This window comes from Simochromis diagramma, unplaced genomic scaffold (assembly GCF_900408965.1).
Source record: "Simochromis diagramma unplaced genomic scaffold, fSimDia1.1 OVJJ01000205.1, whole genome shotgun sequence".
Lineage (NCBI taxonomy): Eukaryota > Metazoa > Chordata > Actinopteri > Cichliformes > Cichlidae > Simochromis > Simochromis diagramma.
In genome coordinates, this window is record NW_024386782.1 from 139611 (window position 1) to 162441 (window position 22831).

General features: G+C 38.6%; 3 protein-coding genes across 3 annotated transcripts in view; 2 read left to right on the plus strand and 1 right to left on the minus strand.

Moving 5' to 3' along the window:
• Window positions 1-389: 389 nt before the first annotated feature.
• Window positions 390-1310, minus strand: LOC120723055 (MICOS complex subunit MIC26-like). The gene has a single exon (XM_040014343.1). It carries the CDS (start codon window positions 1253-1255, stop codon window positions 641-643), a length of 615 nt encoding a protein of 204 aa, XP_039870277.1. The 5' UTR covers window positions 1256-1310; the 3' UTR covers window positions 390-640.
• A 986-nt stretch (window positions 1311-2296) lies between these two features.
• On the plus strand, window positions 2297-5914 carry dnaaf6 (dynein axonemal assembly factor 6). Its single transcript, XM_040014357.1, has 6 exons — window positions 2297-2691; window positions 3051-3117; window positions 3211-3316; window positions 3532-3628; window positions 5218-5303; window positions 5542-5914. The coding sequence occupies exons 1-6, from the start codon at window positions 2596-2598 to the stop codon at window positions 5669-5671; spliced, it is 582 nt and encodes a 193-aa protein (XP_039870291.1). The 5' UTR covers window positions 2297-2595; the 3' UTR covers window positions 5672-5914.
• A 1083-nt stretch (window positions 5915-6997) lies between these two features.
• The window catches only part of pip4p1a (phosphatidylinositol-4,5-bisphosphate 4-phosphatase 1a), a 28302-nt gene continuing 12468 nt past the window's right edge, over window positions 6998-22831 (plus strand). Inside the window, exons 1-4 of the mRNA XM_040014370.1 lie at window positions 6998-7252; window positions 8165-8358; window positions 16846-16952; window positions 19362-19467. Of these exons, the coding sequence (XP_039870304.1) occupies window positions 7135-7252; window positions 8165-8358; window positions 16846-16952; window positions 19362-19467 (525 nt within the window). The 5' untranslated portion in view covers window positions 6998-7134. The remainder of the gene's footprint in view (window positions 7253-8164; window positions 8359-16845; window positions 16953-19361; window positions 19468-22831) is intronic.

The following is a 22831-nucleotide window of genomic DNA, read 5'->3' on the forward strand; positions in this document are numbered from 1 at the left end:
ATGACTTTGAAGTTATTACTTTAAAAGCATTAAAATATAAAGCTGAGATATATCCAGCATTACTGAGCAGTATAATGCAAATGGGTCTAATGAGTAGTTAATACTACAAATGTTTTGAGTTTATGTAGGATAATGACTTTTTAAGCAAAACCTATTTTATAAAATATGTTTAAAATCTGTGAGTATAATAATTGTTACTTGTATATGACAAATAAAACTTGAAACTAATACACAATTTCAGATCAAATGTGACTTGCCTACTTTGGTCTTTGTCATCCCATTGAACAAAATTGTTAAAATAAACGACTGATTATTAAAATCCTGAATTAGTTTTCTTCTCTTTGGTGCTGACCATCTTGTTTGTGCATGTGGCATTATAAGACACAGAATCAAGGCGGTAAAGCAACTTTAATGTAAGACACTGCTTTATCTCTACATAAATACACATTCAAATCGGAAGGGAGTCATTCAAGTTGCAAATCCCCCCTTCCCTTTGCCCGGCCTGAGTTTCATGTGAAGCTTAGTGCAAAGTGTAGGCATGAAAAAGTCACACTGTCTAGAAAGCGCTCAGTTTACAGTATCGGGATAAAGCTGCTGTGTGATTGGCTACTGCTCGGTTATTGCAGTCACGCCGGGGTCGTCACTGTCTGGTCTCGGAGTCGCTGCTCTTTTCGGGTTTATTGACCTTCTCAGCTTTGCTCTGGGGGTTTAGGATCTTCTCGGCCGCTGCGTAGCTCTGCACGGCCAAGTCGTACACGGAGTCTCCGGTTGACTTTGCGATGGACGCTGCTTGCTCCGGGTAGTAGAGAGAGGTGCTCAGGGTCATGAGAGTGGTCGGGTAGATGAGTTTCTTAATCCTGGAGCCTCTGGCAAGAACCAGCCCGAGGACTCCGGTAAAGCCGATGATTCCCGCCCGGGGGTAGAAGTCCTTCGGGGGGTTCTTCACATAGGCGTATGCGTCGTTCCCAAACTGGAAGACCCCCTGAACTTTGGGTTTAATTTTCTCATAGGTGACCTGACACCAAGCAGTGTACGGCTCCGATAACTTCCTGAGGGTGGCGACTCGCTCCTCCAGCTGCCCGGCTTTAGGCTCCACGTACTGAAACTTCTCCGGGGGAGCGGTGTACAGAGACAGTTCGTCCACGTTTAACGGAGCCACCGCTGGTTCCTTCTCGCCGTCACCGGCAGCAGCAAACACGGTGAACGGTGAAAATCGCAGGACTCCCGGCATGGCACTACCTGTCACCTTCAACATGATCCCCGCGGGCCATGCATTCACTACGGTATTCGCGGAGGGACAAGGCAGATAGCCCCGCCTCTCTGATTCTCACCCAAACGCTTTTACTACGCTTGAAAGCGCGCCAACAGTGGCAGGAGGAATAAAGTATATCAGTGAGGAAAAGGCTTTCTTTACAGATAGTAATGATGTCTGTGCCCACATCTCCAAACCGTGCTTCATATGGAACTCCAAAGATATGCAGTTTAAAAAAGTGTCCACATGTTTCACCATAAATTGACTGCCTGTCATGCATATGTTTGAATGGGTTCGTTATCAATAAAGTTGCAAAAAAGGAATAATCTACTCGTTAAAGGTAGATTGTGAAGGTATGGGTAAACTAAATACACTGTAAGAACTATATTTTTAATGACAACTTTAAAATAGGAAGTTAGAATGAGGACTTAAGCAAGCTGCTTTATTTTAGTAGTCTACAATAAAGTCCTCTGTGCTTAACTGGGATATCTGCTGTTCTGATCCACTGCCCTCATAATATGATACTCAAATATTCCACGTAAAAGTCAAAGCTAAGGCAAGGTCTGCTACCTGAGGTAGGCTAAACTGGATGAAATTATTAGTATACTTACATCACTTTCTTTTTAAACAGTTTTAACAACTTATAGTCATTCTTTCTTTTATTTACAATCTTAGATACACCACTGATATTTAGACTGCACTTTTGCCGGACTAATCTAAAGAAAAGCTGTTTACAGTGCATAAAGCATTTAGCCTGTAACAGCGTCCTATAAAAGTCACCCAGCAGCCATCTTGCTAACCCATTCAGGCATAAATATGACACCTATTTTAAACCATTACGTGAATTAACTTTCAGTTAAATTTAAATAGTCAGTGGGACATTACATAAATGAAGCAGTCGTTCATTCTTATACAACTCTGTGCTAAAAATAAGTCTTTAAAACCACCATCTTTGTTTCTTTGTTGTTTGTTTTCTCAGTGCCTAGTTTTTCCTCGTATACAGTACAGTATGCATTATTCTCAAAGCTGCAATAAAAAAAAGAGAGCAAGAAGAGATCGTGATATTAGAAATTCCCTGGCAAGGCTTCTTAGCTCATGGCGATCTGCGTAACCGTGACTCTGGCCACGTAATTTGTTCGACGTCACTGGTTGCCATGGCAGCGGGAAAGCCTGGCGTCTCCAGGGAAACAGAAAGCGTCAACAATCCAAACGTGAGCTGCTAAAATTAGTATACTAGCACCAATTAAAATAATTGTTTTGTTATAGTTACTTATAGTTTAGCAGCTTTCTCCTCCTCGTTTGTGTCCGCTGCGCTTTTTATTTTGTTTATTTGTTTTTTCTGAATGGATTGTCTTGGGGTATCTTCCGCAAAGAGCCTCCGGGCTCTGTCTGCCTTGTTGTCCAGTCAGCAGGATGAAGAAGAGGAAGATGAGTGTAAAGTAAGATCTACATGCGTTCATGTTAAAACCCTGCTAACACTAGCCTTTAGTATCTTCCTCAGAAATTGTAGTCTCTTTACATTTTTCAAAAAGCAACATTTTAATCCTATGTATATAGGAAGGATAATCAATCAACACTAGCAAAATGAATCTTTAAAAATAACTTTTCAATAAAAATATAAATTTTAGGGTATTTAGAAAAATGGTGTAAAGTTTATTAGTCTGCAGGTGTGGGCAGGGAGGACCAATGGGAGAATATGGAGTAAAACGAAGTGGACAGAATATGTATCATTGTATTTCAACTACAGCAACCATTAAGCCAAGTCTCTCCCCACACTTATATTAGTTTATGTTCACAGGATGTGAAAGCATATGCACGTTTGGGTCCCGGACATATTGGCCCCCTACCCAAAAACGAAAAACAAGGTATTTTTCAATTATAAGCACTCTAAAAAAGTATTTATTCAAGCATACTGTTTCTGCATTTGTCTTTCTCTCTTTATGTGACTGTTTAATTAGTGTCAACCGCAAACACGAAGAAGAACAGCAAAGATATCTGGTGTGAAGAAGAAGTGGCCGAAGGCTCACAGTATGATGATCTGACTGACCCAAGGCCACAACCTGAGTAAGACTGCAATGCAGAAAGAGACACACGCCATCAGTGGATGTAAAAAAGCATCAAACATTATGAAAAGCGGATATTTAAAGGTTCAAAAGAGTCCTCATACTTCTTCAAACACTGTCTGTTTCTGAGTTTAATCTCCTTTTAATGTCTGGTAATGTGATATTTGTTGTGTTTGGTTTTAGTGTGTCTGCTTCATTTATAACCTCTGTGTGCAGGTATGAAATAATCCTGAAGCAGAGTGTAGGAACAGAGGATCTCTTCTTGGGATTAAGCAGAAAGGATCCATCCTCCATGTGTTGTGAAGCCATGCTGGTAACTTACCAAGTGTCACAAGATTTCTTAACACTTCACTCAGTGCACTTTTTTGATACTAAAATGAAATGCACAAGGTTGTGATCAAGAGCAGCAAGGCATGAATCTCCTATTAAATGTTGGCTGGCTTCAGATAATTCTGTTGAAGACGTAGTTAGTTTTAGACTTTAGAAAGGAACAGTCTAAAAATGTTCAGGAGCACAGGTGAGACAGGTTAACCCTATAGTGACCAGGCTCTATATACGTAAAAAATATTTAAATGCTTCTAATAGTGTTTATCTTTCCTCTACTGTTCACCTGATCTCTGACAGATACTTCAAAATGTTCTCAAATTGCTAAGATTGCCTTTGTCTGTTACTTTGTGTAAATATGAAATATTATGTATATTTAAGGGAATTGTGTGTTTTAGTATGTTTGTATCATTTTCACTCCAAAATACAGATGAACTGACTTATAATACTTCGATCAGCAATAAATTACAAAGAAGACATCATAGATCAGGGTGTTTTTTCATTGTCTTTAACTTCCAATCTTCTAAACAAAATCTAAACAAAAGTCTTGTTTGTAGATTTATAAAGCTGATTTTGTTCATCTAGATTTCAGTGGGAGAAACATTTCACAGGGTTACTCCTTCAGTCTCAGCTGACAGCAGGTTTCCCCAAACTTATAAACAATACAGTTGCATAATGAGAGAAAGCACCATTGCTTTCATGATCAGAACACGCATTGTCATAACCACAGACCTTCTGGCTCTTTGTTAAGCAATGCTGATAGTTTCAGTCATTATGCAAGCATACTGTGTGTAAGGTTGGGGAAACCTGCATTTAGCTGAGACTGACAAAGTGACTTGGATGGGTGATGTAGTGTTTCTCCTACTGAAATCCAAATGAAAAGAATCAACTTTCTGGGATTTCCTCACCTGTATTATTGAGCATGCATTAAAACATATATAAAAATATTTGCAATAAATAATATTTGGAGTCTGTATTTAAAATAGTTTGTGTTAAAACACTTATAAATATTGAGATTACGTGGATTCACTCTTTTAGATTGGTCATAGTAAGATGCTTGATTCTGGAATAATCACCAATATGGCACAATAATTACAGCAGCTATTTAGGTACTTTCACCTACTGGAAGGATCTCCACAGCAGATCCGCATATTTGATTTGGCACACATTTTATGCTGGATGCCCTTCATGATGCAACCATTTATCCGGCTTTGAAATCAACACTATAGTACACTAGCTGTTTCAGGATCTCAAACTGGGATGTTTCACATGTAATGTGTGTTAACCTTTAAAAAGTGGAAGTAGAAGTAGAAGTAATATTCAAAGTAGGAAACAACTAACAATCTAAAAAACTCAGCATCACATATACATACATGGCTGTGGTCATAAATGACCCCACTCAGTTACTTGAAATTTAAGAGTAATTGGAAGGAGGAAAGTATTTTTTAAAACCTAATCTTGCATTACAACTGAAGAATAAAAAAGGGGAAATGTTTTTAAAATAAAAATGATACATATAGATATATTAATGTGAACAATGTAGAATAATAACAATGCTAACTTTCCCCTCATTTGTAGGTTAAAATCAAACTACCAGACACTAAAGCAAAAGAGGTGGTGCTGGATGTGAAAGAAAAGTTCCTTGATCTACGGACGCCGAAATAGTAAGAGATCCTTTGAAAATGTTTGCTTTCATTTTTAATTCCCTGAAGACTTAGAGGCAACATTTAAGGCCAGAAGCGCCCTGTTTCAGATATTTCCTTTTAATCAGAGGTGCATGCCAAGATCTGAGCTTTGATTGCTTTATCACACAACTCTTAATGTCTTTCAGTGTTAGACATATATCATCCCCCCCTGAGTGCTACTTGGTTTTTTTTAACCTGCCTTTCCATCTGTTTTCAGCAAACTGGGGCTCCATCTCCCCGATCCGGTCCACAAAAATGAGAGCAAGGCCCAGTTCTTCAGTGAGAGGGAGGAACTGGAGGTGACTCTACTAATGAAGCGTCCTATGGACTTCATCAATATGCAATGAAAAAGGATGATTTAGCAGCAAATAACATTATACAAACTGACACATTAAGCATTAAAACCAGAAAGGAATTGGAAAATAATCAGCAAAAACTCTGCTATGAATTTCTTCATGAATTTTGTGAGTTTAAGCTATTGCTTGTGCCATCACAGCCTCTATGACTGTTAAATTGTGGATTTCTAATAAATACTTGACTCCAAAATGGATTATTTTCATTTTTCACTTCAAATTTCTACACCCAATACCCTACAATGACAACATGAAAAAATTTACTTTAAACTTTTTTGCAAATTTGATAAAAAATAAACAAAAAACATACAACATGTACAGATGTATTCAGCCTTTGCTCACCATTATGCAAGCGTACTGTGTGTAAGGTTGGGGAAACCCTTATTTTGAGGAACACTGAACATGAGACCTGGAACTGTCTATTTTTAAACAATCTTTTATCTGCATAACATTTACCATTCATAGTGTATATTGCAGTACAACAACTTAATGTAGCTGTTATTACTGACTTTCATGGTGTACACATCTTAATTTGGTACACAGCTTAATTAATCTTTGAATTCGGGTCTTTTGAAGCCATTTTATACAACTTTTCACTGGACTGGAGCCTATCCCAGCAGGGCTAATATATAGTGACCGAAAAAAGATTCACGGTCACAGTCCCACCTAGGAGAATTTAGAATTACCAGTCAATCTTTCCTCATTAATGTCTTTGGGCTGTGGGGAGAGTTTTGAACATGCAAACTCCATACAGGAGTACCCAGAGCTCAGTGCTGCCTGAAGATGATATACAAGAAAATTGCTCAGCCTTCATTTTTAAAAAATACTTTTATATTCACACAAAACTTAATGGAGATGCTGCATTTACTGAATTACATACTAAGTCTTATCATCTTTATACTTGTTCTCGTTTTCGGAAACAATCAATCATACTACTACTACCAGCGCCACCACTACTATTTCTAATATTACTGCAAGTAATATTACTGCTAATAACAACTTATATAGAAAGACACATAGACAGTTTTCATCATGCAGGCTTAAACTTTAACTATTAATTGTTCATTCATTCTCCTCATTTCAAGTCAAGTGTCTGAAGGACTCTGTTTAATTTTTACCATGATCAAAGAAAAGTATCTAAGTAGAGTATTTTAGTAATTTTCCATTGATGACTGGAGAGAAAAACTAGCTACCTGCGTTTGTTATACTGGTGCATCGAATACTGGGGGTAAATAATTCACAAATAATTCCAATGTAACTTTCCTACATTCGCAACTCGTAGCACCCCCCACGGTGAGCAGTGCCACACCCCCGGGCATCGTTACCGCAGCAGCGGTCGTAGTGGTGGTGGTGTGATCATGTGACGCCTGCATTTCCGACACAACAATACAACACCGTATCGGTCTGCAATCTCTCTCCGCTTTCTCCCCCCCTAATCCCCACGCCTCGCTCTCGGTATGGCGGACGGCGAGAGGTCCCCGTTATTATCAGATCTGGGCGATGGTGCTCTCGGCAGCGGTAACGGCGGGTTGTCCCCCGGTGCGGGACCGTACGGTGTGCCCAACAAACCACCGAGTGAGTATCCATGGTGCTCTCTCCTCCACCCTCAGTTAGCTTAGCTTTTATTAGCCTCTTCTTCTAGCTCAGCCATCACAACAAGAAGGGGGTCACCCTAGTGTGATTGTGTTTGGTCAGTATGTGGTGTAAAGCTACAAAGCTACAAAGCATTTACTGTTTGAATAAAACCGATAGTTTTAAAATAATGGAAGAAAGCATAGGAGGGAATCAACGCTGTGCTCACTGGCTAACCTAGCTTGACAGCTAGCGCTGCTTAGCACCGGCAAACCATCCGCAAAGCCTCAGTCATGTAGCTCGGTAACGTTATTATCAAATTATATTTCATTTACGGGTTTAACACAAATTAGTGCATATAATTTGGCAGTTTAAGAGAGCCCATTTTCTTCACAAGCTAGATAACTGTTTCTCTGAGCTAGCTAGCATACGAGAAACACCTGATTTGATTGGCATGTGAGAAAGCCATTATGGAGGCTGCCGAGGGATTCTGCAAAGGAGAGCGACGACCAATGATCGTTCACCTAGAAAGGGACAAATGTGCCTGAATAGATCAACTGAGAAACATGGGCTGCTTGCAGTAAAAGTAAAGCTGCATGCTGCATATGACTTCTAAATGGAACTGAGCCATTTACTCACACACTGTGAGTAAATGGCTTTCACAAATACCTTTCACAAATGTCTATCACAAATACCCAGCCTCATTTGTTAAAGCTCAGCCCGCTCAGCATTCCAAGAGTGTTTTTCTTCTAAAGCTCCTTTCTGCTGAACTCCAGACCAAATCTTATTATCTTGTTTATCATAACAGAGTATTTGTCATGGGAATTGAGGCTTTTTCCAGCTCACTGCACAACTCTTATGACTGTGTCCCTTCACTAGTCCTTACTACTGTTGTATTTTTCCCCTTGCCTTCAGGTTTCCCTCCATTCCCCAGCCCCACGCAGCCATCGGTGCTCCTAGGGGAGGACCCTCCGCCCTATTCCCCTCTCACCTCACCAGAGAGTGGCAGTGCCCCTGTTATCAGCTGCAGGGTGTGTCAGAGCCTCATCTCTGTGGAGGGCAAGATTCACCAGCACGTGGTGAAGTGTGGGGTTTGCAATGAAGCTACGGTAGGTTGGTTTCCAGAGGAATCTGTAGACCCAGGTGTAAAGCCCGTTGGCTACTTCAGGTTACATTATTTCAGCTCAAAGGAATAGAAGATACAATTTGTTGATCTGAATGATGGCTGCAGAAACAAAGATATTTGTGTTACATTTTGCGACCATAGACCTTTGTCCAGATGGAAGAAGTTGAACCCCATGAATCAAACAATTTCAACATGAATTAAGTTGACTTTTTTTCCCCATTTTTGGTTCTGAAAATGAGGGATTGTATTTTGTTTTGTTTGTTTTATGTTTTTTTGTTTGTTTTTTTTAGCACAAATTACAACTGTTCCTGTACTAGCCCAGCATCTAGCTGTTTGTAATTGAATTGTTACTATAAACTGTTTTAACACATATAAAAAAGATTTAGGACAACAGAAGAACATAGAAAAGAACACGTCTTATTTAGTATAACGTGAGGTTCATTTTGTAAAATTAGATAAACATTTTGAGTATTATGAGTAGGGCGTAAATACCTTGTGACTTACAAGGAGCTACTGTGTGTGCAGTATCTTTAGGTACTGAGCACCTTCACACCAGAGCCTCCAGTATGTTAATGCGCAAACCAATGTGTGATGTAGGGAAGGTATGAGCAAAATTTTTTGTTTTGTGGTATTTTTAAGATTATAGTGGTTCAATAGTACATCTCAGTATTATTAGAAGTTGTAGTTGTTGTAGTATTATTAATATATTGGTGTAACTGAGCCTTTATATAGGCTTACAGTGGCCTATTCTCCTCCAGGAGTATATAAAGTATAAAACACTTAAAAAGAAAGAAAACATAATTAAAATGAAACCACACGACCAAAACGGTAAATAATCCGCTCTTAAGCTCTGTTAACAAATGTTAAATGTACAACACAGGGATATAATGCCAGTCTTCAGCAGGGTGTCTGTTCTGCTTTTCAGTTCATTTGTTATGACACAGTTGTGACAGTTCCGACCTTCACTAGTCAAACATTCCTATATCCATATCTTGTGAGATGTAAACGGTTAGCATTTAAGCCCACGTGACACCCAAAAGACTCATGCACCACTACTGCAAGGCCAAAGAGAGTTTCAGAGGGGCATGAGAGCAGTAATCCCGCTTTATTTTCTTTCTTTTTAGTTTCTAAACAAAATCAGCACATGGGTCTTTAGCATTAATGTTTCTACAGAAGAGCTGTGAAGGAATCTCCATTTAGAGTTATTATTTATGTCTCCAGGAATAACCCCTGCTAGTCTTTAGTAACATGAGATCCTAGAATCACATGACTATAGATATGTCTGGAGGCTGTTTGAGCCGTACCCTGAGTGAAAATCCAGCACAGAAACAATCAGGTTCAGAAATCAAGGCAAAATTCATATTTTAACTTTTTAAACTGAAATACTGTAAACACAGTCCTTCATCCTCCATCAGTCTTGAATATATTAACAGAGCTCCTCCCAGCTGTTAATAGACTGTTATGCTACCTGGCTGGCTAACATTACCCAGAATGCTGTTCAGCTGTATAAGTTTGTAAACTGTTAGTGTTATAAACAGTTTATGTTTCTGTCAGAAGTATGTTTATATACATTTAATATAGGTAACCTATCAATATGTTCCATGCATTTAATGTACAGACTAACACACACACATGTGTATATATGTGTATGTGTGTATATATATATATAGATAGATATATATATATATATATAGATAGGGCAAGACAAAATGTAAATAATGTTGCGGTCTTTAAAATAAAGCGATATACTGCCCAGCTACAATTACAAAACATGTCTTGTGACCACATTGCCAAATTTGGTGTTGTCACCCTTCATGTTAATATAAGGTGGATGTAATCTTCCCCTTTTTTGCTCAGAGCCATCAAAAAATTTAAAAGCATTTTTTTTTTCAGAATCAACATCCTCATTACTCTGGATAATCCCCAGAGTTTGCTGTGAGGTCACTAATGGTTCCTATAATCCTTGTGAAAATACTGTAATGAAACACTTTTCAGCCTACTGTGCATAGCAATCACACACCATTAAACATTTATAAATTACATCATACTTTTTTTTTTTTGTTGTTTGTTTCCCAATCGCCACGCGTCAAGTTAGATTTGCAGGAAATCAGCTGAGTAGTCTCAGGGTTTGAAAACACAGTTGCTTTTCCAGGGCTCATCTGGTGCAAACTAGTTTGTCCTAAACTTAATTTGATTGTTTTGGGCAGGAGAGTGCAATCTCATTTGAACTCATTTCTCTCCTCGCTTCCTCTCTTCAAGTGTTAGGGCCCCATTATACCTGCTGTCCGGTGTCTGGCGAACGGCAACATATGACATTGCCGTTTTATCATGATAAAATGGCAATGTCAGATTCACAAAAAAACCCCAAACACTGGAATTTCTGCTCTTGTACCAGCACTGATGTGGAGGTGTTGTCTGAGTGGCAACACCTGTTGTTCAGGTGAATAATGCAACAGGTACCTGTACTATAATGATGAGCATAAATGGATGTGACTGTTATTAAGCCACTGGTGGCATGCAAAGCGACCAATGTAGTGGGTATAGTGGTTCCTTTGGTCCCTCTCAGAGAAGGATGTCCGATACGAGGAGGGGAGGAAGGGGCAAGTCAGGCAAAACGCATTTAAACAACCTGTGACATCCTCACTTTCAAAATGTTATTTTAGAGGGAATTCAGCTAAGTATCACATGACTCAGCTGAAATCCGCTATGCATATTTTTATGTTTTTTGTTTTAAATGTGTCATCTCAGCTGTCAAATAAGTCATTGCACCATGACAAGAATGTAAATGTTTCACTTATCTTTGTTTTATTTTTCACATACAACATTGGTGAATAACAGAAATACCAGAAAGTAACCCCTGCTATTCAAGTTGTGTGTCACAGCTGTTTAATATATTGCAAGTTAAATATACTTTGGCATGCGATATAGCTCTACATCTTCAGTTATAGCTACCTATATCAAGCCTCCTCTTCTTTCTTCTATGTCCTGCAGTTGCATGTTAGGAATTGAGTCATCCGGGATGACACAGTGAGATTGATTTCCAGGTCAAAGGCTAAATGACTGTGGAGATGAAGGGGCAAAAATAAAAGAAATAAGAAAAATCAAATCATGATGAGACTTACTTGCAGATTTGTACAGTTTCACATTAGCAGTGTTTATAGGATATATGTCTCTAATACTCATAAATTTAGCAAATTATTAGAAATAATTTATTGATTAGCACTTAGTTCCAGTAGAGCAGGGCCACATCAATTTAAAAAATAAATAAATAAATAAAATTGACATTGAATTGAATTCCACTTATTCATGTGGCCCTCCACAACAGGCCCAGTGTCTCATAGAGCCCATTGGGATAATAATTGCCTAAACGGCCTGATCAGTCTATTGCTATCGGTGTATATGTTATCCTGTATGACAAACTTTTAAACTGAATGTAAGGGGGGAAAAAAGAGGTTTGGAGTTGATCATAAGTGGTTTCATTACAGTTTGTTTAGCAGAGCGCATTGCAACACCACTGTTTATAATACATATTACCAATACTGTTGCTAAAAATAAAAACGGACAGATTATAGAGGGATTAATGATAAATAAAACGTTCACAGCTCTCTCTCTAGTTATGTACAATAACTTTTAAAAGTTTTAACTGTTATTTCAGCTGCTGTTCCCTCTGCTAATCATAACTGAACTTCAGTAGGACTGCATAGACTGGGATATCATTTTTTTAAACCACAATGTTTTTGTAATGTAGAGGCAGAAACATAGGAAAAGCTTTTTATTAGCTTCATCCTCTTCAAGTAATTTTTCCACTCTTTACTTTTGCATTTCCCTTTATTTGTGGTCCATTGCATCATATTCTCTTGACATAAAATTTTCCCTGTTGAGCATAGCATAAGTAACAAAAGCTGCCCTTGACCCATGAGGACCGCTTTGGATGAAAGGCAGGCTTTAGAGTAAATGTCTGCTCTTCATTGTTGACTTTAGTAAATAAGAAAAACTCAAAAATGTTGGACGTAGTCCCAGTATATGGAATGGTGGGACAACAATTAAAAATGCTGGAAGACACCTGGTCACCTTCTTTTGCTCACAGCAGATTTTAGTGGTGTCTTAATGACAAGTTGGAAACTGGCCTGGGAATTGCATTGCTGGGGTGTTGATTAACAGCAACCTCATCACTTAACCTTCTACATGTGTATGTGTGTCTATTATGGAGATGCACAGCTAGTCGTTTAACAGTTGCTGCCCTAGCTAGTCATCAGCAGAAATTTAGTTGGTTAAAGTAATTATTCTTATTTTAATCGTGCACAATAGCAGTTACCTGTTGGTTTTAAAATCTTATGATACCCTCCCCCACAAGCCCACACAGATTGCCTTTTCACTCTCTTATTTAATACATGCATGTGGCGCCTTTAATATTAACCAAACTCTGCTAGCTAATCTGATATTGTGTGTTGTGTGCTGTTATATAGCGACACCTGTCAATTAAACAGCATGATTATTGAACAATCTGACTACAAATGGCTATTAAATACACACACTTGGCTGTAAGATTCTAGGTGATTACTTTTTACAAAAATAAACAATTGGTAAATTAGTTGCCGGGAACATCTCTAAAATGTATAAACAGGAAGAGTATGGCTGATGAATCTCAATCATTTTTACTTCCAGCAATCATCAGAGGCCTCAAATGACCCATAATAGTTGAGCTCTAGTTTCCAGCCTTGTTTGGAGTGAATGCTGATGGGAAAATAGAGGTGAGGTACACAATCAAACATTGTGAAAGGCTCAGCAAACAATACTAATAGCTCTAAACGAAGCTTGACATTGTTTAGAAGCCAGTTTAATTATTCTAATGTTGTAATTACACAGGTATCGCAATTAATTTGGCAATAATATAGTGAAGTTCTTCATTTGCTACCACTAGCTAAAGATTGGTCAGGTGTGCAGTAAACAGATGCTCAGCTGCAACTTTAATTACCAAGTTTAACTCGCGGGTTTGACCGTGGAAGAAGATCCCAATGATTGGGTCAATTTGACAGTCGTGCTGATGGTAACACGGTGTGTAATTTGTACAGTTATCGCTGCCAGATTCACAGGTTGATGGGGCTCCACAAGTGTGCTTCACTAGCCATGCAAATCTGTGTCCGCATGGAAGAAGAAATATGAAGTGTGTCCAGATGTACCAATGGGCATAATGAGGAATTTACAGATGGAGGCGACATATGCAGATATGCAGAAATATGTCAGAGGTGTGAGGATATCCTGTTTTCCACCACCTCATGAAACATGCAAAACATTTACACTGATGTCGATCCGAGAGCGCAAACGTGCTTTATTACATACATCAGGGGTTGGCTCAAATCCAAAAGATACGCAGAGGATGATGTCAGACAGCGGTTATTTGTTTTAAGTAAATATGTGTAATTTGCGGGATGTTTATTATCCTTAATTAGACTCATGAATTAGTAAGATTTTGATGTGCAATTTTGCTCATTCCTGTTTTAATTTGACAGCAGGCGTGGGATGGCAATCAGGAACAGTAATTGCAAGTAAGCAGTATTAATTGTTGTTTTACAGCCTCAGATTTGCATTTAAAAAAATGTTTATTATCGCAGTTAATGGTTATAATCATGATGCAGTCTCTTGGGAGCAGCGATATAGCTCATAGAGCGGAAGAAATGATTATATATGGAGTTGTCACATGCAGCGTTGGATGACTTGTCTCACCGAAGACAATATTTAGACTGTGGTCAAGGTTAGTTTCCTGTAACTGCTCATTATTTTGCTTAACTGATAGATTATCTTATGGGCTGAATGATAGAAACCTCTGCGACTGTAATATTACACAGTTAAACTGGAACACGAACTTCACCCTTTTTTAATCTCTTATACCGAAACGGATCATTGTAACAGTAAGAATTTAATTACGTTTTTTTTTTTTTTGTAGGAAATAAATATTAAGACTGAAATATCATTTTACCACGGCAACTTTAAAATTGTACAAAATTGGCTAATCCACTGTGTAATGATCACTCCTAATATTAGTTTTCACTTGAGTGGAGAAAAGAACTTCATTCCTCCGGGCATTGTAAGCGGAATTGATAATGGATCTGGAAACGAACAAGGCACACTCTGATCTGGTTAGCCGGGGTTTAATGACGCTGTGGCGAGAACGCAGCACGATGGACACGCGGGATGTTATTTCATTCTGGGTGATGGTGTGTAATATTGTGGTGTTTCCAACATCACTTGGGCAGGTTGCCTATGCATATTAATCGCTGAATAAATATATTTGGCAACTCATTTTAGAATTTTTCTGTTTTTATTTGTTTATTTTTTTTTTTTTATTCCTCCCAAGTGACGAGTTGACAGCCCTCTTGCTCTTATTTTGAAACTTACCATCTTGGGCTTCAGTACTAGGAGGCTGAGCAGGCTGCTGCCCATCTGTTAAGCAGTGACCCTGTTTTATTTTTATTTTTTCCAAGTGTGTGCTATGAAATTGATGAAACATTCCTGTTTGAGCAGACATGAAGGCCACTGTGAGAGGACCATGGCAGATCCGACGATGACATTTCCACAAACATGCTTTTCAGCATCTTTATTCACACTTATCACTCAGTTGCTGTTACAACACAGCTGCAGCTTTATAGCTGCCAGCCTAACATACACAACAACAACGACACTGGACCCAGCACACTTTTAACCTGGCAGATGCCCTGCAGGTGCGTCCACCTCCCCTGCAGCGGCACCGCCGACCACGCCCCGCCACAGCCACCAAAAATCATTTCATGCATTCTGTTTTATTTTTATTTTTTAATTTGCTGTGTACGCAGCAGCACATGGGGTCATGGTGTTTCGCGCTCCGATATTTGACGACTTCAAAAGATAATCGGTCCTCACTGCGCCACATGCGCTTTATTATTATTAGCATCCTTTCCTCACAGCTTTGGCTTACGGGGTAGAGTTGGTCATCTACCAACTGGAACAGGTCGATCGATCTCTGAGTCCTCCACTCTGCATGTTGAAGTGTCCTTGGGCATGCTGAACTTCGAATGATCCCTAGTACAGCCATTGGAGTGTGTGTGGGTATGTTTGTGTGTGAGATTGATAGAAAGCATTCTATGAATATGTGCGTGTGTGATTGGGTGACTAGTTAGCTTTAAGTGCTAAATGGAGTAGAAAGGCATTATATCAGTTCATTTTTGTTCTTCTGGGTACTTTAGCACCACCATCTGGCAATAGAAGTGCATTACATCATACCATTGGGCTGGTAAAAACGAAACAAAAAAATTAGTTGCAACCCACCTCCCTGCTTACAAGTAATAACTTGACTGGAAAAGCTGTTGATTTTGCTTTTGTTATTATCAGAATATCCATAGACTGTTTAAAGTATGGAAATGATGTGGCGTCTAGGAACATGAAGTGAATGTAAATGGGAAATATGTTATGCCTGCCTTCTTTTACCAGACCACCAGGGGGCAACTCTTCAGGTTGCTAAAAGAAGTTGTGATTTGGCGCGATATTAATAAAACTGAATCGAAATTGAGTAATATCGTTTATATAGCTTGTGCTTTTGGCCCTTACACAACAAATAAACACTGCCCACTTTCATTGTTGGCCAGTGGTTGTCATCCAAGCTCAAAGCCTGATGATGCTAATGGTCAGCCAATATATCAGTGCATCCTTAACACTGTTAACTGATTTCAGCACGGACTTCAGCACTTCTTGATTCATTGAGAAATATTCTATAGGTTGTACAAGACTGTAGAGATGGATGAACAACAACAACACCCAAAAAAGATTGTGGTTATTTGACACGATTACATGCTTGGGGGGTAAAAATATAGACTTTTTAAACCTTAAAAATTACAAAATAATAATAATTATTTTTTTCTTACTGAATAGCTTTAAATAAATAAGCTTGAGCATAACTAGACCTGCCACAGTCTGGCAGAGAGTGAATTTAAACATTTATGGAGAGGCAAAAGCAAAAGCAAACTCCATTATTGCAAAACTTTATCTTGTTTTAGTTGTCAGCAGAAGCTGAAATTGTAATTGAAATTCAAATGTGATTATTACACCACCTGTATAGTGGTTTTACTATGACAGTCACCACCATCTATGTCCACTTACAACCAGGTACAAAGCGATGGACCCTGAATTGTTTTTATATGTGGACAAGGCTTTAAACATCAGTCCAAAATCTCCCATAGATGTTCATTTGGTTAGTTGTCTGTTGACTGCACTCTTTAATAGTCTTTTAAACAGTTTCCCATAATAAATCACAACTATCTTCCTTAACCTGCAGCTTCTGTACACTCACGCCAATATCTCCTGGCATACTCCTCTCCCTCGTGTAGTATTGGTTAATTCTCGTCCATCATGAATAATTGGCTTGTTATCTATTCCTATTCGAATGTGTTGTTCTGCGGTCTTATCTCTCCCTCCTGTGTGTTTCTGTCTCCCTCTGCAGCCCATTAAGAATGCCCCAGCAGGAAAGAAGTACGTGCGATGCCCCTGCAACTGTCTGCTCATCTGCAAAGTCACTTCCCAGAGGATTGCCTGTCCCCGACCATATTGGTGAGAAGTTATTTGTGTATGTCTGTGAATGTGTGTGTGTGTGTGCGCACGCCACTGTGAGACTGCAATAACACTGCATCTCTCTGCGAGAGAGAAGTGAAGCAGAGGAAACAAGGTGCAATGGGAGCAGCAGTCCCTCAATTAAGGCTATGCTCCCAGCACAGTTTACATGCAGTGCTCAGCCAGCCGGATGAGGAAATAACAGCCTAATTAGAACAACTGCATCGTGAGTTTCACTTCTGCATGTCATTAGTATTATGAGAGGTGTGTCTGTCTGGATAATACAGTGGATGCATTATGTGTATTTTTTTTCCTTAAATGTGTATTTGGAGATGTGGGGGTTATGTTGAGATTTAATTGTTATTCTGAACCTCGCAGTAAAGAAAAAAAAATCACAATATTCATTCAGCATCTATCTGCTTTTAATTATGTACCGAATTCCTGCGGAGCAGCTACCAGCCAAATGAACACTTAGCAAATTCCTTCATATTATAATCTCAGAGGGCATAATGAGCACAGCAGCCTCTTCAGAACAAAGAAGGGCAAAGTTAACTGGAAAAGAAGTTTTATGAAAATGTAACTTTTGGGGATATGTCTTTTATATATTTTTTTCTTTTTTAAAGGTTGCTGAAAGTTCAGATCCAGTTGGTTGTCTCTTGACAGGAAATTACCTAAACACATAAAGATGGGACTTTTTTCATAGTATGGGACTGTTATAGTAAGAAGCAGATGGCTGATGTCAGTCACTGGAGATGCACAGCTTTGGCATGTCGTCTCAACATTATGCTGCAGCTGCCATGTGTAATTTGTAACAGAAAAGATTTCTGTTTATGCCCAAGGCATAAAATGTGCAAGAGCAACATTTTTAGATGTTTTTTGTTTTTTTTTAAATTTTTAGATTTATGCTGCTATGTAAACAAGCATCAACTGACTGTTACAAAATGTGTTGTCATAAAGATGTGAAACTCAGAGTTAATGTGTCGTTGTAAATGCAGATCATGAAGTGAGGCTCAGGGATAAAAAAGGCTTGCATTATCTGGCGTGTGAATGCAGCTGAAGACAAATATTTCTGACATCAGTAATTCTATAGCCATTAATTTCATTTGACATTGTTGTATACATTTTAAACCACGAGTAAATATATTACCTGACCTCATCAGAAGGAGAATATGTTGCATATTTAACAATGGCACACAAAATGTAAATGTATTGGCAGGAGAAACAACACAATTTGACATTAATATTTTGCGATTGTTATTTCCACCATGTTCTGTTTGGCTCCCTGTTAAATCCAGAATCTAAAATTCTTCTCCTCACATACACAATCTTAAGTATTCAGTCCCCATCTTATCCTAAAGACCTCATTGTTGCATATTATCCTAATGGAGCACTTCGCTCTCAGACTGCAGGCTTACTTGTGGCTCTTATAGTTTTCAAAAGTAGAATGTGAGGCAGAGCCTTCGGTTATCATTCCCCTCTACTATGGAAACAACTCCCAGTTTTCTGTTTGGGAGACAGAGACTTTCTCTACTGTTAAGATTAGGCTTAAAACTTTCCTTTTTGATAAAGATTATAGTTAGGACTGGACCCCGAATCCTCCCTTAGTTAGGCTGCTGGGGGTCTTCCTATGATAGATTGAGCGGATCTTCTTCATTCATCTCTTTTCACAGTAGTGTGTTTATATCACTGCTATATGTAATCATGAACAATTATTAAACTCTGGCCCTCTCTGCTGTAGTTTGCCATTTGTCCTGCCTTTCTTGGCACTTTTTCTCTCACTACCCAACCGGATGCAGTGGATTGCTGCCCCTCCTTGAGTCTTGGAAGTTTCATCCTATTAAAAGGGAGTTTTTCCTTCCCACTTTTGCCAAGTGCTCCCTTGTAGGAGTTGTCCGATTGTTGGAGTTTCTAATATTATATTATTAAGGTTGTGAATAATAAATAAACAAAACTGAATTGTACTGAATGAACTGTTCATATGTCATAGTTTATTGTATTACAGTTTAGCAAAAGACATCCATTAACCTCAAGTAGTAATAAAATATGTTGTGTATGCACATTCCTCTTTGGCCACTTTTCCTGCAGTAAATTACTTTTAAGAGTTTACCTCCAGTATTACTATTTTGCATTCAAACCAGACATGCTGACTAAACCAGACACATCTCAGCCCCGCGGCCTGATCAGTGATTCTGAGCTACTGTAGCCATGTGAGAAAGCTGATTGTAGGAAAGCAGTGTGTGTAGTAATGAGAGGAGTGAATGCTGATGAATTTCATGAGGCTGCAGTCAGCCCTTGAGACGACTGCTCCCAGCATCAGCTTGCATTATTAGCTAGCACTTGCACTGAATAATATCTCGAGTCGCTTCTGGTGCGAATGCTGACGTTGTGTGTCTGTCTGTCTCCTTCCAGTAAGAGGATAATAAATCTGGGCCCGGTTCACCCTGGTCCGGCCAGTCCTGATCCCCAGCCAGCTGGAGCCCGCGTCTCCTGTGGACACTGCAGCAACACCTTCCTGGTACCAGCTCTTTGCTTTTTTAAAAAACATCTATTTAATTAGAATAAATGAGAAGCTTTAGGGGAAATAACCACAGGATTTCGAATCATAAAAAGCTCTGCCTTCAAGGTTTTGGGGAATTTGCTCATTTAGATTAAAGCAGTGGTTCTCAAACTGTGAGGGAAGTAAAGCAGAATCGAATTAATATATGGGTAGGGTTTAAAAGTCAACTTGAATAATTTTTCATTTTTTTGATTTAAAAATCTCTGGGATGTGGGAATAAACCTCCTTAAATGGTGTATGCCAGAAAACGTTTGAGAATTACTGATTTAAATGATGGTGGGTTCAAACGTGTCTGTCAGGTATAACGCCGAATCAGCTGTGGATTAGGCTTATTTAAGTTGACTTAAGGTTCAAGGTAACGATGCCCATCTCCCAGTATCTTCAAGACCTTTTCAAGACCTGAATTAAGCTTAGACCTTTATTTTAATTCAATGGAGAGCTTGACTAAATAGACAAGGTTAATCTATGTCACAGGTCCAACCTTAGAAGAGGATTAACCTATATGAATGACGACATGAATTATCCTGGATTTTGTTCAAGTCTCTAGTAGACGTGCCAGAGAAAGATGTATTGGCACTCCTTAGTGTCCAGTAAGATGTCCAGTAATATATAGTTGTATTACCACAAAATAACAGCCTGAAGTTGGTGCCAAGATGACTCCTTTTTGAGAAGGGCTTGATCTTTTCTTCTTTAACTAAACCTCACTAATTTCTTAAAATGTTATACTACTATTTCAATAAGTAGTTTGGATTAGGATTGAAAGGGAAATCTAATCCTTTGTGCAAAGAAATATAAAACCAGTACATGCGAGATCAGTCTGAGCTCAGCTGTGAAAATTATAGAGTCAGTGAATCGAACTGGCCATGCTCTCCAAGGTGTCCTCGCGTGACACACTTAAGCAGGATTTATGGTCTGTCTGAACTCTGTGTCACTTGGTCAGATACTGTCATACCCCCACCACACACATGCTTTCCTCTTATCTCTAAACAGCAGTGTATTCCTCTTTCTACTTTTCCTTTTTTCATTATTTTTATTTGTGGCACATTTAATGCGTACAACTCAATACAGCCCTGTCAGTGTCTCCCTGAAGCTGACACCCTTATCACTGTTTTTAAAAAAGATATCACGCCTTTCCCTTCGCTGTGATGGCCAGCCTTTGACTTCATCTTCCTGTGTAGCCATTTGGAACAACAATACATCTTACGAAGCAGTTCAGAGAGACCATAACCTGGCAGTTTGGTGAGGTAATGGTTCAAGTCCCAAAAACTAATCAATAGATTTTTGTTGGGTTTTCTGTTCATCTGCTGTGTGCATACAGTGCTGTGGGTTTTAAGATGTGTAATTCCTAAAATCAAATTATTAGGGTGTCATTAATATTTGCTGTAGTTAAAAGAAACATGTTTTGCTTTTCTTAATTCCAGGCTTATATTACAGTGGCGGCTGATCATAGTTTTAAATAATGATGTCAGGGTTTGTACTAGAGATGGACCGATCCGATATTACGTATCGGTATCGGTCCGATACTGACCTAAATTACTGGATCGGATATCGGAGAAAAATAAAAAATGTAATCCGATCCATTAAATATCACGAAAGCACCTCACAAAACTTGCAACACGCCGTAACTCACCTCAGAACGTTAGCACGTCAGCAGTATGCATCAGGTGATAGAGCGGCTGTGGCATGCAGGACCTGTCGGTGGTCTGGATAGCATTTGGAGCTTCGCTAGCAACCCGGCATTTCATCTCCGACAAAGTTATCCCGAGAGAAGTAAAGCAAGTGTGTAAGTCCATCTCTGAATGTTTGTAAAGAATTCCTGCGTTAAGCTTAACAAACGACTGCCTCTTCTTGCTGCTACTTCAATCATGAAACTGCTTAACGATCAGCTGATCGGCTTTTCTGTTGCGAGTCTGTGTCTCTAGTTTGCTTTTGGCCCACTTTGCACCAGAAAGAGGAAACCAGTGGATAAACAACAGCAGCACGTTTAAGCTCGATCAGCTGTTGTTAGAATTTATTTAATATTACTTTCTACTCGAGGATCTTTTTCTACGTAGCTGACGCTGGTAACTGTGCAGGGGCGGATCTAGCAAAGTTTAGCCAGGGGGGCCGACAGGGCATGAACAGGGAAAAGGGGGCACAAAGACATACTTTTCTTTCTTATTCTCATTTAAAATGTCTAGCTTTTAATAAATAATTATCTGACACCCAAAGTTTTAATTTGATGCAAAATGAATAGAAGTCAATTACTGTATATAGTAACTATTAAGTCTAATATATATACCCTAGTAAGCTATAGTACTTTTTCCTTTGGGAAGGTACCATCTGTGCAGTCTGCAATTTTGTTGAAGAAAGATGTTGAATCTATTTAATATTTCTTGAAAAATAATTGATTTCTGTGCATTTTATTTCACACTGCATCAAATTAAGGTTGATTACGTCGATTAAGCATCATGAGGTGGAGCGTGAGGGGTGGTTCCCTATTTTTTATTTATTTATTTTTGTTGTTGCTGGGAGTTGGAACCCTATTAGTTAGGTTGCTTAATATTTACGCTAAGTACTCTTTAAAATACCAGAATAGGGAGGATGGTGTAGGTTTAAGTTTATTAGATTGATCAGTATTGCTGAACTATGAAATTTTTTTTTTTTGCATACAGGTATAACAGAATAGCGTTAGTGTAGTTGTTGTTTTAAACTTGAGTATGAACTTATACAAAATGCAGCAAGATATTTAAAAAACAGTTTTGTTGATTAAAAAAACACTATATCGGATTCATATCGGTATCGGCAGATATCCAAATTTATGATATCGGTATCGGTATCGGACATAAAAAAGTGGTATCGTGCCATCTCTAGTTTGTACAAGTCAACAGATCAGTCTTCAGACTCCTCTGAATATTCAGTTTCAGACCGTTTTTTTCTGCTCTTGGCTCTGCTATCCTGAGCTCTTCGCTCCACCTTCAACCTTCTGTTTGCAAGGAAAAGGGAGAGGAACAGCTTGTTTCAGACATTGTTAGAGAAACAAAAGATTATTTTGTACTATTAGTCATGCATATTTAATCTGGAGAGTCCACTAATATATAACTATGGAACTAGAAATAAGCACACCAGATCCCCTTTAAAAATATTAAAAATCTATTGATTATAAATATTAACCTCTGAAGCAGCGTGTAAGAGTTGAAACATCAGTACAATTTGTGTGGTTAATATTCCATATTAAATCAGCTGAATCTTAAAAAAAAAAGTTTCCCCTCAGATTCAGCTGTTTGAGTTTGTTTTTTGTTTTTTTTTTGTACAATAACTTTAGCATATCTAACAAAATCAT

Coding starts and splice junctions, on each gene's coding strand:
- dnaaf6 (XM_040014357.1), top strand. CDS start 2,596: ATGGATTGTCTTGGGGTATCTTCCGCAAAGAGCCTCCGGGCTCTGTCT. Junction 3,317..3,531: donor GACCCAAGGCCACAACCTGA/GTAAGACTGCAA, acceptor CTCTGTGTGCAG/GTATGAAATAATCCTGAAGC. Junction 3,629..5,217: donor TGTGTTGTGAAGCCATGCTG/GTAACTTACCAA, acceptor CCTCATTTGTAG/GTTAAAATCAAACTACCAGA.
- LOC120723055 (XM_040014343.1), bottom strand. CDS start 1,255: ATGTTGAAGGTGACAGGTAGTGCCATGCCGGGAGTCCTGCGATTTTCA.